This window comes from Rhea americana, unplaced genomic scaffold (genome assembly GCF_003343005.1).
Source record: "Rhea americana isolate MKP2758 unplaced genomic scaffold, rheAme1 scaffold_0, whole genome shotgun sequence".
NCBI lineage: Eukaryota > Metazoa > Chordata > Aves > Rheiformes > Rheidae > Rhea > Rhea americana.
Window position 1 is genome coordinate 10,583,947 of NW_028185037.1, and position 15,948 is coordinate 10,599,894.

The 15,948-nt window shown below is 41.6% G+C and overlaps 1 protein-coding gene across 1 annotated transcript in view; it reads right to left on the reverse strand.

Annotated features, from left to right (window-relative positions):
- Nucleotides 1–15,948, reverse strand: part of EXT1 (exostosin glycosyltransferase 1) — a 191,063-nt gene that overhangs the window by 17,802 nt on the left and 157,313 nt on the right. The window contains exons 2-5 of the mRNA XM_085311894.1: nucleotides 12,954–13,047; nucleotides 10,042–10,149; nucleotides 5,991–6,110; nucleotides 535–667 (exon numbers count right to left, since the gene is read on the reverse strand). Coding sequence (XP_085168020.1) covers nucleotides 535–667; nucleotides 5,991–6,110; nucleotides 10,042–10,149; nucleotides 12,954–13,047 — 455 coding nt within the window. The remainder of the gene's footprint in view (nucleotides 1–534; nucleotides 668–5,990; nucleotides 6,111–10,041; nucleotides 10,150–12,953; nucleotides 13,048–15,948) is intronic.

The window sequence follows — 15,948 nt, forward strand, 5'->3', positions numbered from 1 at the left end:
AGTGGAGGCAGTCTGGTAAATAGGAACACTTGAGACTGCAGGCATATTCCCTTGCAGAATTCATCATTTAGTCTCTGCTTCAGGAAAAAGCCATGGACCTATGTCCTATTCGGTTGTTCTAGTGAGACCCATTCGAAGACACACAGTATGGGGAATAAATCCATACCAACTACCCACTCCAGTAACAAATGTCATGTTTATTTTTCAATCATAAATGAAAAAAAGAAAGCAAAAAACTCTTCCTTTTGTGTCTTCTTGGGCCACAAATGGGTCTGCAACTCAGGCACCGGTTATTGATAACTGAAAACTATGAAGGAACACAGATTTCTTTTTTTAACAGTCTTTGCAAGTGAGAAGCACATGATGCATGTTGATGAGACAGTCCAGTCTACAGCGGGCAGGGAAGACTGAAACACGATAAACCAAAGGTTCATCGTTCATTAACTAGAAATAAAAAGTAAGTAATTTGGCACACGCTATTCAGAGATCAATAATACACCAAATACCATGAGATCATAGTAAGGATTCACTCACCGAGATTAGCATAGTAGTAAGGAAAATCTCCCAGATATGAGGAATACTGTGGCAGTACAAATAACCCTCCAGGATGTTTGTTCCATATTAAGCTGTTACGTGATATGTGCTTAAATATTCTGTCCTGAATAATCTGGAAAAGAAAAGAGGCAATGATTTTTCAATAGACTGTCAGAGTCACTGGTAGAAGCTGCATAGACTCCAGTTGACCGGAATCATCACGCATTTTGTAAAAAGCAGCAACACACAAATCACTAGGTATTCCTATTTAATCTCTCTTAAAATGACACAGAACCTGTACACGTCAATGCTTCTTCAGCAGCTCAGGCTTTGTGCAATAGGTTTCAAAGCACTTCGTTAGTGGTCCATGTCACGTGGACATGGGGACCTTGCAATTCATTGCATTCTATATTTAAAGTCAAACATTTTGCCTTTTAGAATAACTTACCAATTGTAAGCTTGATTAGTTCATTGTCAGCTGTACTATCCAGAATTAATATAAGACAATTATTTGAGGATRGTATTACAAAGGTAGAGTTTTTTGGGGGATAACAAAAGCATTCAAAAACACAAGGACTTTCAGCAAATCAGGATGCACTTATTATTCATTCTTGCTTAATTATAAAGGGTTATTAGTATTCAGATACATCACAGATTCCATGTCTCAGTTCTGTAACAGTTCTTGTTSGATGAAATAGAAAAAGAACTTTTGGCAACAACTATCTATTTTTGTAGAGGGCCATAAACATAGATTCATAGATTTTTAAGACCAGAACAGATTGTTAGGTCATCCACTTTATCATCTGGAATCCCACAAGCCACAAAAAAAAAAGATACTTATGTGTATTTATGAAACTAATTATAGTTACTTCAGATTGGTTGCCAGTAAGTATAGGTTCATACACCAGTATGCATTTTTTTAAAAAGCTTGCTGCAAAGGCACAACAAGATTTAAGGGAAGGAAGCTAAAACTGGACAAATTCAGCCTCCAAATAAAATGCAACTTTCTAAGTGTCAAGGTAATAAAACAAGACCAACTCATCCAGAGGACTGATCTCAGTGCTTGGTTTGCTCAACCTTTTAGGGTTTAAGTTTGCAGAGAGCTGTATTTGCCTGGGGTGAGAAGGATAAACACAGCAGCCCAAAGCAGTGGGATCTCAGAGCATCCTTATTGATTATTTTCCTCTGGGAGCTCCAGGGGTATTGCATTGCCCCTATTGCTTACAGCTCTTCACACAGTCAACCAGGGCTTCAGATGGAAGCCTTCAGGGTCAGGAAGGATCTTCCTCCCACCAATCTGCCTGGGATACACCATTGAGCTACCTCATCTTACASATTTGCCTTCTCCTGAAGCATCAGAGGTCGGCCAGACCTGGAGGTGGGACACTGGACAAGGGCTGGGTTATAGTTAAGGAAGAATTTTCCCCTCAATCAGCTAAGGCAGCATTTCCTTGTCTCCTTCTGCAACCAGGGTTGAAAYTCAGCTTCTATGATGCACCAAGGAGATTTCATATAACTGGCAGCTTTTGCACTGTATGGGGCTCAGGAGTCAAGGACACACTGAGTTTTCCTAACTTAACATCTTTGGTCTTAACATAGGCACATCTGGGTGAAATTTTATGACTTGGAAGTCAGATTAAATCTGATTTCTAGTTCATTCTGGCCTTAAAATCTTCAGAATAACAGAATGAACACACCCTCAGAATATGAAAACTAAAAGTAAGCAAAAAGACCCGAAATAAGAAAACCCAGACAAGAGCAGCTGCTGGAGTCTAAGCAAGCTTGGGATATCTACAGGCCATTGAGTTCAATGACATTTGGTCAACACAGAACATGAATAAATGTTGCCACAACCAGGGGTTTTCCTGGAATTTTTGACTGCCATGACAAAAAACATATAAAAATACAAGTTACCTTGTGCTAGTGAACCCACAGCTAGTATATACTGCTAACCTGAGACAAATGGGAAGTGTTTGTATGTTTGTGTTAATTTTAGCCTGCAGCCAAATACCATAGCTAAATGCAATCATTTTCTCACCTTCCTATGCATTAAATAATCTTTGTGTGCGTGTGTGTGTGTGTAGAGGAATAATAGAGTTATGGCTGTATTTCCATCATTGCTAAGAGTGTATCTGAATACTTCTGTTTGGAAAGTTAGGTGTATCAATTGTCAGGTCTCCTGCATGATAGCAGGGGGTGGAAAAGAAAAAAAAATGACGACTACTGTTTTTCCATCTGCAAGTTATGCCACTAAACAAAGACAGAACCTAGAAAGTGCATATTTTCAAGTGTTTACCACACAGCCTAAATATTACAGCTCTTTCCTCMTGTTTTTTCAGAACTGGGGCATAATCAGATAAGGAAAAGTCTGCAGATTTCCATGGTCAGGAGGTTTTCACAGACGGCAGAGTTTTCCATGGTGCTGGTAGCCAACAAGGCTGCAGGGGAAACACATGGCTCCCATTCAACACCGCCTCAGCGCGCCGGGAGCGAAAGCGGCTCTAACACGAAGCAGCCCTCGGATGCTACGCAGGAGAGGCAGCCTTCACTGCATGGCAGGCATACAAATCTCCCTAACACTGTTACTCAACAGGCTGGGGAGCTGACCCGCGTAATAAATCACCGTTAACAAATGGGAGATTAATTTATCACACTCCTAGACAAGGTAAGAAATCTAGCCGTCTGTAATGATAGAGAGGAGAAAAGACAAGCTGGCAGAAAGAGAACAGGGAAGGATAAAAAAGATAATATGAAGGACTAATCAATTAAAATTCAAAGGATATAACGTTACATGTATTGCAGAGACAGATAGCAGCTCTACTGTGTCTGCAGTGATAAGGCAACATAGGAAGCTTAATAAGAGAAAGAAGGGGTTAGGATCTCTGACTGTATCTTTCTTTTCTTTTCGGAGTTCATTAATGGTACAATGACCCCAAATACTAAGTCTGCCTTTAAAAAGTTCGTAAGAAGCAGCCTTAATCATTGCCACTTCTTAGTACGCTCCGGTCAATTATCAAACATCTCTTATATGTACTTAGCCCTTTCCCTCTCCACTCTTCTTCCCAAGGGAGAAATGAGTATCCTGCACAGGGATTTAGGTATGTTTGAGTTAGTTTTTACAGAAGACCCAAGCAGAAAATGTGCAGAGTATCCTGGAGAGTGTTTTGGGAGAGTGTTTGCGGCAGCCCATCGCTCTCTGGCGACCATTTACCAGCCTTGGGCAGACCCTAAACCAGAGCCCATGGAGCAGGCGGTTCCTCAGCACCAGTGATAATAGGGCTATTCCCTCCCACTTGAGGCAATGAGCTGTTTGGCCCAGGCCACCAAATGTTCTGAGAAAGGACTTCAGATTCTGACATGATGTTTCAACAGGCATCCAGGATAAAAGGGAGAGGAGAGCTGTGATATCTTTGCAGACAGCTGAGTTGGTGAAGAATTCTCGTATCTTATCATCTTCATACCTGGACACGTCACAGCGTTGCAGGCAGAAAACAGTTTGATTATTCTGATGCTATTTTAGCACCATCAGAACACTGTGATGCTACAGTGTTACAACAGAAGATGGATAAAATCCACCATAAAAAATGGTCCTGCTAGCAATTTACTTCCAGGCATCAGATTTTAAAGAGGATATGCTACTAGTGGGCTTCTGACATCAAGAACCACTCTCAAGTATTTTATTCCTTTCTTAAGGAAAGTAACTCAAGACTTTACTGAGGCAAGTTGAAATGTAAAATGAATACCTATTTATATGAACAGAAACCCTCTTAATCATCTAACAAACATTGAGAGTCCTAATTTTTTTAAAAAATACTCAAAACAAAACCACCCTCACAAATAAAAGCCCAGAACACAACTTCAATACCAAGCATGCATTCCTTGGTTTCATTAAATTAAAACTTCCAGGATAGTTTCTGTTTTCTCTTCAACTTTTCCCCTCATAGTGGAAACTGCAGCTTGCTGGTTGCCCAGCTGATTTGATTTTTATTTCAGGTTTTGCTGCCTGTCCCCTTGGCACCTATGGCCACATGGGCAACTATATTCTGTTGAAGCCCTAAAGACAAAGCTGCTTGTGCTGGAGCTTGATGTGATGCCAAGGCTCAGGAATGGCAGGTAACATCCCCATGGCACGGCAAGGAGAGAGGAAGGGAGGAAAGCCAGGCTGTACTCTCCTTTTTTCAATCTTAATGATAACAGTGCGTGCAGGGATGGGGCAGAGATGCCCAAGGCATGAGGAACCCTGATTGTCTCTAAGAGTACTTTTATAGGAATAAATTAGACCTGGGGAGGGCAAGCCCTGGCATGGGCCTTCCAGTTCAGGCAGTCTGACTCTGCCATGTTTTGGGGCTTGATAATTACCGCTAGCTCTTCACTGCTCACAGAGAGCTTAAGGATGTGGAGCAGTTCCCAACAGGCAGGAGGGATGGGGCCATACTCTTCTCAGTGGGGAGGACAGCATTGCACAGAGGCAAGGACAGCTATGCCAGGGGCTCTGAAAATGTTCTTTGGCTGGTTTTCCTTACTAGCACAGACAAAACCTAAGGGACTCTCTTGCAGCAGCTGGAGGTAGATCAGCCATGGGCAACCTGCACTGCAGGCCAAAACGCAGACAGCAGCCCTCATTTGCAGTTTTCAGGGCAAAGCAAGCACAGCAGGCAATGTGGAGCTTTACAACTGTGCACAAAGACAGATGCAATTGCAGAAGAATTAGCATAAGACGAATACATTTGCACCTACAAAGTGAGGCACTTACGGTGGTAAAAATGTGTCAAAAATTCATGTGCAAAATTGCGGAACAATTGGAAGAGAAACCTGCTTTTGAAATTGTAGCCTGGGCCCTACTTCTGAAAAGTCTTTCATCTCTCCTCCGTCTCTGAATGCAGAAAGGATTCTCTCCACATTTGAGATCATCTATCTCCCCGTTTAATAGCAGCCTAATTATGATTATTTCTTAATATTTCATAGAGATGATCAGGACTTACCCTGTGTGTGAAGATAAGACTCAGTGATTTACCAGTTCCTGTTTTCCTTCAGCCAGACCAAGAGCCCCGTCAAAGGGCATCAAAATGTTAAAGAATGGTAGAAAATGAACTTTACAGTAATATTTTTTCCCAAAATGAATTCTAGAAAGGTTTCTTAAAGAATCATGTTCGTTACCACTAACTAGAATAGTGATTCATAAGCCATAAAGCCTTGCGAAGGCAAGATCACACATGACAACTTTTCCACATGTCAGATAGCTCCCGTTTTTCACCAGGTCCGTTTTCTAATGCAGATTCCAACAGTGAAGGAAGTATTTCTTCAGGGGAGAAAAGCTATTAAGATGCTACACTTCTTTTTCCAGTGATCAATCCTGCGTCATGAAAGCCAAAGTCCAATGTCAGCCGAGCACAGGATGGGCTGGACAGGTGAGGAAACCTCACTGTTTGGCACAGTCTCAGGTAACTTTTACTCACCTCTAGTGTAGTCAATACAATCTTCTCAACTGAAGAAAAATAAGCCTCCCACAAGAACTGTGTCTGCTGTCTAAGTGCTAGGATTTTATCCTGATGGATAGACCTGATTGTAGAAGGAATCTGTAATACAAGATGTAAAATAGTCATTAGCTTCCGAAAACGCTGCAGTCTCATCCAACGAATACCAAGCTGCATGGATTCGGCGCTCCCCAGTGCTCCCATCCGCCAACAGGTAAACCAAGAAGTAAAGCCCTGATGGGAAGGGAATGACACACAACCCTTTATGATCTCTGGTACTGGTTAACCTTAGAATGCAGGAAAACTTGTGCTTTCTCTTAGTTTTGGGTTGTTTCTATGGCAGCGAAAGCTGCCTCTCCTGCGCTCCTCTTCCCCGAGCTGCGGCGTGGCACAGCAAGGAGCTCCTCAATAAATCCCTCACGCACAAAGCTTTTCATGGACTGGCAGTTTAACAAACTAGTACCTGCAGGACTTGAGAAACCAACAATAATCTCCACTCTCAAAGTATATTAAAGGGATCTGGAATTGCATTTACCACAGCATGGCAACGCTAAGTGCCCTGAGGTAAACACAGCAACATTGGAGGCAAGACTCTGGTTTTKGGGAGCCTGCGGATCAAACTGCATTTTCCTAATTATTGTGGGTGGAAGGAACAGTGCCTCCCACCACACCTGTTATTCACAAGGGAAAACAAGGCTTCTTTCTTCCTCTCTCCATTAAAGCAACTCTTTAATTTTGGTGTAAGTTGCCTTACAAATGAAAAACAAGTGGTCCTACTGCAATGCTTGCTGATTAAAAAACCTAGCCGGCTGCTCGCTGGCTCACAAGGGGAGTACTTCACTYCTGCTTTTTTCCCCATTCCCACTTCTTTTCCCCTTTCTCCTTCCATGCTGGAAGCAACCTAATGTATATACATGTCACCTTTTAATTGCCTAGGACCTCAACCGAGGCCCCCYGTACACTACTTTGTCAGTGCAAACGGACAGTATTAAGGGAATTTCACTGCAATTTACTCCAATTACAAGGCCTACTGACAACACTGAAAAGGCATCTGGGCTATTTTTCACTTTTATGTTCATTTATTCTAGGAACGAGGAACTGTGCTTTTGCACCTCCTTTTYGGGGATTTCAAATTAGGCCACCTCGTTCTCAGTCAGTCCTTTCTCGCCAATCTTTCACCTCAGTAGCTAGTTGTGAAAGCAAATAGYTTGGCTGTGTTGCTTTTTGCTTCTTCCCACTCCTTGTGACACTCACCTGCATCCCCTCCCTTTCCTGAGCAGAACACACTTTGCTTATTCCTGAAATATTCAGAGCGAGAGCTGGCAATGATTATTACTTGGTTTCGTACTCTCCAGAATGAAACGGTTTCTCAAGAAACATTTCTCYGAGGAAAATTTGGAATTGTAATAATTTACATGTAATGCATTTCCACAGGAATCAGTAAATTCTTTATTGCGYTGTTTGCCTGCAAGTCCGGACACAGCTTCCGGCAGGACCACAGCTCCACGGAGCCAGATGTGACAATCTCTACTCCCTAAGACTTTAATCTAATACACTGATTAACTCTATTACAGAATTTGAGCTTATGGGAGAGGAGGGGCTCTAGCAGGGTTGAACTGAAGAAAACGGTCAGAATGTCAAAGACAGTATCACCCCCTTGCTGCACTCCCTCTATGTCTGTATGTAAAATATTTACTGCAAAACAAGGATGAAAAGCTGAAGTTAAAACATGCATTAATACACATTTTTTCTAATCAAGTACCTTATTATTCYAGAATAGAATATAATTGTATCAAATTTTACCTTTTGGAGTGAATAGTCTTTCATCATTTTTAGAACAAGTTTCCAATAAGTACAGGCATACTGAACATTATCTGTTCAYAGATGTACAGACATGCATACAGTCATATACCTGTGATCATTACCAACYGCAAACATGTGACCAAATGCACTTCACAGTGGCTATATGGTATTTCCCCCCCTAAATTAAACATTTATTTGCATGACATGCAACCTCACATGTATGTGCACATGCTTATGARCAGGATATAAAATCAGGACTAATTCTTAGCAACACTTTTTGAATGTGAAGGCGGCTCTGACCATGAAGGTTACTGCAAGAAGTTATCGTTGTACAGACTACAGTGGGCCTATGTGTGCCTGCAAATGCAGTGCCAAGGTGAAAAAAAGCCTTGGTGCCTGCTCTGTTGCAATGGCTGGAAAGAAAAATCAGAGCTCCTGTTTTAACTGCATTTTCCTATTAGTTATTAATCTACTTGACCAGAAAGACAGGTGGGGAAAAAGATGTATTAATACTAATCTGACAGGATTACACTGGAATTATTAGAACTGGATGACGTCTTAATAAAAGGTCATTTTGGTAATAAGAAGGGGGAGGGCAAAAAATCATGCTGYACAAATAAATGCAGAAAGGCTGGATTAAGCTTTCCTAGTGCTATGATGAGGAGAATATGCAAATAAAAACATCTGAGCTGCTCTAAAGCAGGAAATGAAAAACTGTAACACAACAAAAACATTTCCCAGAGTAGACATTCAGGCCCTCTGCCAGCTCTTTAAAAACACTGTTAATAATGGTGCAGTGGCTGTTCAATATGGAAGCAGCTGTGAAGAGAAGGAATGGCATGTTACAGGAAAGCATGAAGATCAGCAAATTATTATTATTTGAAGAGCAAAATAATTTTGCTCACAAAAAATAGGCTGCCCATAAAAGCAAAAAAATCAAATTTCTCTTTTATATTTGCAGCTTGTTACTCATTAACGACTATAGGTAGCACTTTAAAAGAATTGCCAGGCCAGCTCTTTACAAATATTTACATCTTTAGACAAGTAAATAGGCATCTAATGAGATTTTCAAAAGCATTCCATTTTTTGGGAGCCAGGACACCTGTACCTCAAGGGTTTCTCTCTATGGCTGACAATAGTTTGTCACTTTGGAAATGAGCTAAACTCCACCAAAAAAAAAAAAAAAAAAAACCACAACTCTTCCCATGTAGTAAGAAGGCAGTCAGTGTGCAGCAGCTCTTGCATTCAAAACTCCTGCCCTAATGCTCAGTCTGCAAAATCCAATTATTGAAAAAAAACCCCAAAAGTTTGAAACATCAAATTAATATCAAAATGTTCTCAAGAGGACAGGAAGAATGCCCATGTAACCAAGGTGGAAATTAGTATCTTCAAGATCACACAGCTGTTTACTGGCTATTCCAGAAATGGTCCTGGATCTCTTGGATCTCAGCTTGACATTGCACAACGGCCTTTCAACAAATGCTGCTTTGGGAAATCAATTTTTCAATAACATTTCCTGAGATCAATTTTTCCACATACTTCAAAAAATGYAGTTAGACTATACAACCTGTTAGGGAAAAAGAAAAAAAAATCTAGAGACAAAAATTGGTAAYACAGCACTTCCAATTTCTCAGCTCGCTTCTGTTCTATGATCTCAGTGAGACTAACAATTAAGTGATATGAACACGACTTTAGAAAGAAATGTTATGTAATTCAGGTATTATAAAAGGGACAGGTTCTGCTCCTCATAAAAATGATAGGTATTAACTCCTCCTTGAGGAAATACCTGCTTTCCTGAAGAGTCCTTGTGCGACCTACCAGTCAGACAGGCAGCACTGATGGTGTCACCCAAGAATAAAGTATTTCTGAAGCACAAGAGCAGAAAGGGGCTTCAGGTATTTTGTGTCCCATGATAGCATCCGATTCTAGACTGCCTTACTTCAGAGAGGCACCAAGGTGCTCCACACCAAAAGAAATTCTGTGCTCTTAAAAAAAAAAAAAAAATAAAAAGTCTCCTCCGTTTAGGAATGTGGCCAAGTCTGAATGACCTTTTGGTCAAAAAATGAATGATGTCATGTTAAATGAGCTCACAGACAGTGTGACACAAACAGTCCCTTCATGATAAAAATTCTTTTACAGCCCTGACCTTTTGGATTCATCTTCCCCGTCCATTTAGACKGGCGGCAGCAATAATCAGCTGATCCACTGAAGGCCACAGCCTCTTCCTTACCTGTAATAACAATCTCTCATCCCCAATGACGGCAGCTTGGTTCCAATCAATCACTTCCGAGAATGGCAACTCCCACCCATTGCTGAGCATCACTGGGACACAGGCAGCCTGCACACAGAGCCAGCGCAGTCGTTAGAGGATATGCAGTGTGTGCGGTCAATGATTAGTGCAAACTTCGAGGTTTATACCAATGCAATTACTGTAATTTTCTGCAGAACTTTTGACCTGGCTCTCATAAAAAGCAATCAAAAAGAAAGACAATATGGCAAAGAACACCAGGAGCTCAAGATGACAGCACAGCARCCCGAATTTTTGCGGCTTTCTTTTCTATGCTTATTCATATTCACTGTAAGGTAGGTTTTGTAGGCAGAGTGGCAACTGAAAGCCTGTACTTATGCTGATGGACTAGGATAGAACTGGTAAAGTTCTATAAATATAACACCAGAGAATTTAATAAAAAATGATGGTCTTTGCTGTGGCTTTGTGAACCATTCAGCAGGGAGCTAATTCTCTCAATTTTTATAATATGCTGTAAGACAACCCTATAGAAAATGTATGTCATACTTAATTCTAGAGCATTTTTTCTGTAAATGAGGTGTGAAGCTCCTATCTTATTTGATAGCATTTCTCCAATGGTCTCCAATTGGAAGCAACTGCAAAATTTGTCTGTCATCAATGGAAACATGTTTACAAAAMMAATTGCTTTCTGTTTTATAAACAAGCATACAAACAAAAAGCATATACCTTTAGAATGTTATTTCTCAACTGTATCATTCATCTAAATCATCTCATCCATACTTTTTTGTGTTGTGCAAGTTCCTCTGCACAGTTAGTGAGTATTCAGTAAATAGTTTGGTAGTTCCTTAAGTAAGTAATTTCTGCTACATGCTGGTTCGCTGGATCTGAACACAGGATCCAAACCAAAAGCCTGTTGAAGTGATGACAGAATCTTTTCTATTATGGAGGATTTGCATCAAATAGGTGTTCTGGTTCAGTTTCTTTTGGGCCAAACCAAGCTTAAGTGCTCTAAGTCTGATCTAGATTGGGATCCAAAGGATGGACTAAAGAGGAACTTTCAGACTGCTCTACAGGCCTTGGTAACACGTTACCCATGGGATCTTAGACTAATCAAGTCTGTATTATGGTAGTGCCTTTAATGTGTAAAGAAGCGTGATCTTTTGTAGAGAAATTACATTAGTGCATGAAAAAAGCCAACTAGAAAACACTTAGCAATGTATTTCCACATTTAAAATATTCCACTAACRTGAATTATGTCTTTCAACATGCCCAGAAACCAGACAGAAATCTGGCTTTCATCGTAATCAGCACATACTGCTGCTAGCCTGCTAGAAAAACCCACCACCCCTACATTTTATCATCACCATGAGGAATCCCTCCAAGTTCTATRCAGTGATGTACATCACTGCTTTCTGCTCCTGGGGAGGTCTACCTAATGGAAGCTGTGTGAACTGTGGTGATCTTGAGTCCAGTCAAGGAAAGAGCTGACCAGTGCTTTTTAGAGGATCTGATGCTACTTGCCGCTCCTAAGAGGCCTGTCCCACTGCTTCTTCTGAAGAGGCTGGAGAAGGCACARCACTTTGCAGGCTATTAATCTTCTCCCAGGCAGGAGCAAAGAGGAGACAGTCTAGAACTTGGATCTCCAATATGATAGTAAAGTGGGTTTCAGTGGCTAAACATAARCACCYAGTGCCATTTGAGATGTCCTAGGGTATCTGAGACACCCACCCGAGGCTGGTAGTTACGATGCAAGAGCTACAGGAGACCTGCACCCTTCTGGARAAGCAGCTGAAAGCCAAAATGGTGGCCCAGGGCTTTTAAACAACAATACACACCTGCATTTATGCACCTGGATCCCACTCTACATTTTGTTAAACAATACTCTACTTTTTAACAGGAGCTGGGATATTTTGTGGATGAAGATAGGTCATGTGATGCTATTTACTGAACAGCTTTACTGCCAATGTTGAGACAGTTCCTGAATGGTAAAAGCAGGACCCTGTAAGGTGTCCTCATCTGAAATCTCATCAAGAAGCACCCCAGCCTCCCCTTCCCTTTACTCTGGCTTCCATGTAAACAAAATCCAKATGCAAGGCCCAGAAGGGACATGCAGCATCTCCCAACAGTTGCTCACTAGGGCTGACTGAAGATGCAGGACCCCAGGGATGAGCTGACATTTGCAAAAAAGAGTCATATTGGTAGCAGTCAGTGGCAGCCTGGTAACAGAAACCTTGCCACCATGCTGCCAAGCCTCACTACCACAGGGACTCAGGAGCTGCTTTGCTTTCATCTCTGGTGCTGGCCAAAAGCAAAAGAGGTCGACTTATCAACYGAAATATTTTTAAATTGTGAAGGGGATCTGTGTACTGTCCTGGACACTGTCTAGAAAACCACAAGCTCCCCAAGGCCAGCCTACATCAATCTCCTGCATCATGTCATGCTTCCATTTGGGGCTCTAAAGCCACCAGGCCACTCTCCGCATGGTCAGCACGCAGCATCACAAGATAGACAGTGCATAAGCAGGTCTGGTTTGGCTCTCTGAAAACAGAAAGCTATTTTCAGTGCCCCAGGGTTTACTTAGAGAGGTCAGTGTCTCCCATGGGAAGCCTCACAGCTTGACAAAATACTGCTTTAAACAAGCCCAACCTCAAAGCTGCTCTACAACCAGGGAAACCCTTTTCCTGGAGGCAACGCAATTCAGCCTTCAGAAGAGCTCAGTGCTCAGCGCCTCCTGGGAAGAAGCTGCCAATTGCTCCACAAGTGTGAATAGAGGCTTTCGCAAAGTGGATTACTGTCCGCTAGGGAAATGAAGCATGTTTCCCTCCTCCCTGCCACCTTGCTGTTGCACACGCGATGCCAGCCAGCATAGCCAATGCTGTAAACCCGGCTCTTACCTGCAAGGCTTCCAGGAACCTGAAAGAGCCAAGCCTGCGGCCACGGGGAACCAGACAGAAAGTGGCATTGTGCAGCATTTCACGGTAATCATACCTAACAAGGACAGGGGAGAAAAGAGAAAAATCAATTAGCAATGAGTCCTAGGGTAACTGTGCATGAAAATGCAAACAGCTACTGAGACACATCTGGATAAAATCATCTCTGACGAAGGGTGCTCACCACCGGGTTAACTAGCTCTGTGCGTGTGTGTGTGTTTATATGTGTGTTAGCCATCTCTCACGCTCCTTTTTGTTCATCCTAAGGAGCAGCCAATGTGGGAAAAAGTTGGGGAAAGCAGCAACAAAACTGACAATGCAAACAATAATTTTGCTTTGAAGTAACTGCTCTTTTCTGTATAAATAGGTGAGCACAAGAGCACAACAATAAAATTTCATTAAACATTTTCATACCCAAAGCGCTGTCACGGCAATTCTGTGAATCTGACTCCTATTCAGATTTAGTCAAAGTCATGCACAACTGTGTTCATTTTTGCCTGAGAGGTTTATAAAAAACAACCAAATATTCAAATTGTGCCATACAAATCTCCCCTTATCCATCCAGCATTAAAAGGGGGATGGGGGCTCACAACGTCTCGCCCAGTGGCTGGTGTGATGTGCGGTGAGAGGAAGAGGGATAAACTGCTTTGGCAGCCAAATTTTGGCAATTAACCAGGTAGCAGCAATGACCCCTGCTCCTTCGAATTAAAACTTTAAGCTAGACACTCCTGGGGTTTTTCTGATGCCATCAATCACTTCAAAACCATTTATCGAAAACACGCATGCAACCCTAACAGTTTCAAGGCAGTTATTAGCTCATTAGCAGCTGGCGTACTCCCGGGGGCGAACCTGCGGACCTGGAAACGGACCTGGAAACGGCACCGACCTCACCGGCCGGCTCCCTTTGAGACAAAAGGATCAACATGAAATATCCCTTGCTTCTGAAGTTTCCTGGACTCTGGAGACAAATGTTCTTTTGACAATAACTTGTGACACTTAAATTTGCTAACGCTAATAATCTAATTTAATCATAGCTGACAGGTACAGCGAATTCTTTCATACATGTGTACATGCACATATGCATGTATATGATTACATTTTGTATATAAAAAAGTCCAGAACCACATTTACAATCTCACACAGGCCAGACAGATGGGAGTAAGCCAGTTTTCAATTATAAGCGCCGTCTTTAGGCAGAGACATCTTGCAAAGGCCCATTTGCTTAAACAAGCGTGTATAGCTAATTTGCACAAGAAAAGGTCACTGTGAATGGATTAAGATTATCTCCACTGAGAGTAAAATAAAAACCCTCCTTGCATTAATTAAAACTACAAAACAGACTTCAGTGCAGGCTTCTTTAAAAATCAAGTCTCAACTTTAGTTAAATAAAATACACATATTCCATATGAGTAGCAACAATTTATTTTTCTCAGTGTGGAATACTGATTGGCAACAAAGTCCCAGCTCCACGATCAGCAGTGACACAGCACGTGGAGGGAAAATGTTCGGAAGCTGGAACACAGGGAAAAAATGGTTGCCATTTTTAAAGCATTCTTTTTTTCACATACTGAGAGGTCTAAGCCTTGTCGCTTTCTCTGCATATTGTATGACAGAAAACTTTAATAAATACCAGAAATAGAATACCCCGCAGGGCTAGAATACACTAGTCATAAGTCCCCCATCATTAGCTTGCTAAAAATGTTAAATCCTGTTAATATCCTGGAACGCACCAATATCCACAAAACGTCAATGGCAGAATCAGAACACAAAGAAAAAGCAGCGAATGAGGCCAGCGGAAGCGAGACCTCCATATGCCACTGACTTTTATATTGAGCATCTTTTCTTTCATATCTAATTTGCTGGTATTACAATAGTTTTTCAAAGGAGGAAAAAAAAGATTTTGTTTACCATTTCCCACCTGAAAATCAGTTAGCATCTCTCTCCCATTTGCGCTTTTTAAAGCTTAACCTGTGATTTATTGCTTAGCTCAGAAACAGCATGGTCCATGGTCATCAAGTAATTTATCTACATCATGAATACACATGCCTCATCCTAGCCTTGATGCATGGGCACAAAATTTCCACTCACTGCAGGGAGGACCCCCCAAATGTAACAAGAGCAAAACCAGAGTACAGCAATATCCATCAACAGCTTCAAGCTACAGCTAATGAATTGCACCAGAGATTCTTTTCATTAACAAATTTCATTGCAACTTCAACTAAAATGTTTTAAGGTGGCTCAACAGAATCTCTGAGAGCAGTGCTAAAGGAGTCATTTTGAATTTAATCCCCTGCAGCTAACACTCTGGGATTAATCATCTCTTTCTTTGAAATCCTTAAACACAATGTGCTAATTTTACTTCTGCTAGTTCCTGGGTAGTGCAGAAAGCAATGGGGGTACACTGATTTAACCAAAAGAAAAAATATAGCCTAATACGCTTAAATATGAATTTGGAAATACATTTCACACAACCCCTGGAGACAGACACAAAGACAGAAATATCTCACCAGYTGCAAGCAGATCTTTGAAACATGAAGGAGCATTTAGAGTGGAAATGCTTTATATGTACAAAATAATACTTTACACTAGTCTTTAGCAGAGATCGTTTCATGTTTTCTTCATATTACCATGCACCATTTGGAGAAGACACCAGCCACAAAAATGTTTGATGCTAAATTCACCTACAGCCCATAGATTGATTCTGCAGTGAACAAAATGCTTCAGGGTTGACCGCAGAGCAGAGCTAGAGGTGTTCGGCACAAATTCAGGAGCTGAACAGATACAAAACCAGCAATAAGAAGAATGATAAAAGTATGACTATATGGATGCAACCAACACTGAAACTGTGCCCAGCGGGAGCCCCGAGGCCCACACTGAGGACCTGACGGAGTGTGCTGCATGCACAGACTTCACACTCTTCCCTATTCAACCTGGACCATTCTTGAGACACCCAGGAACA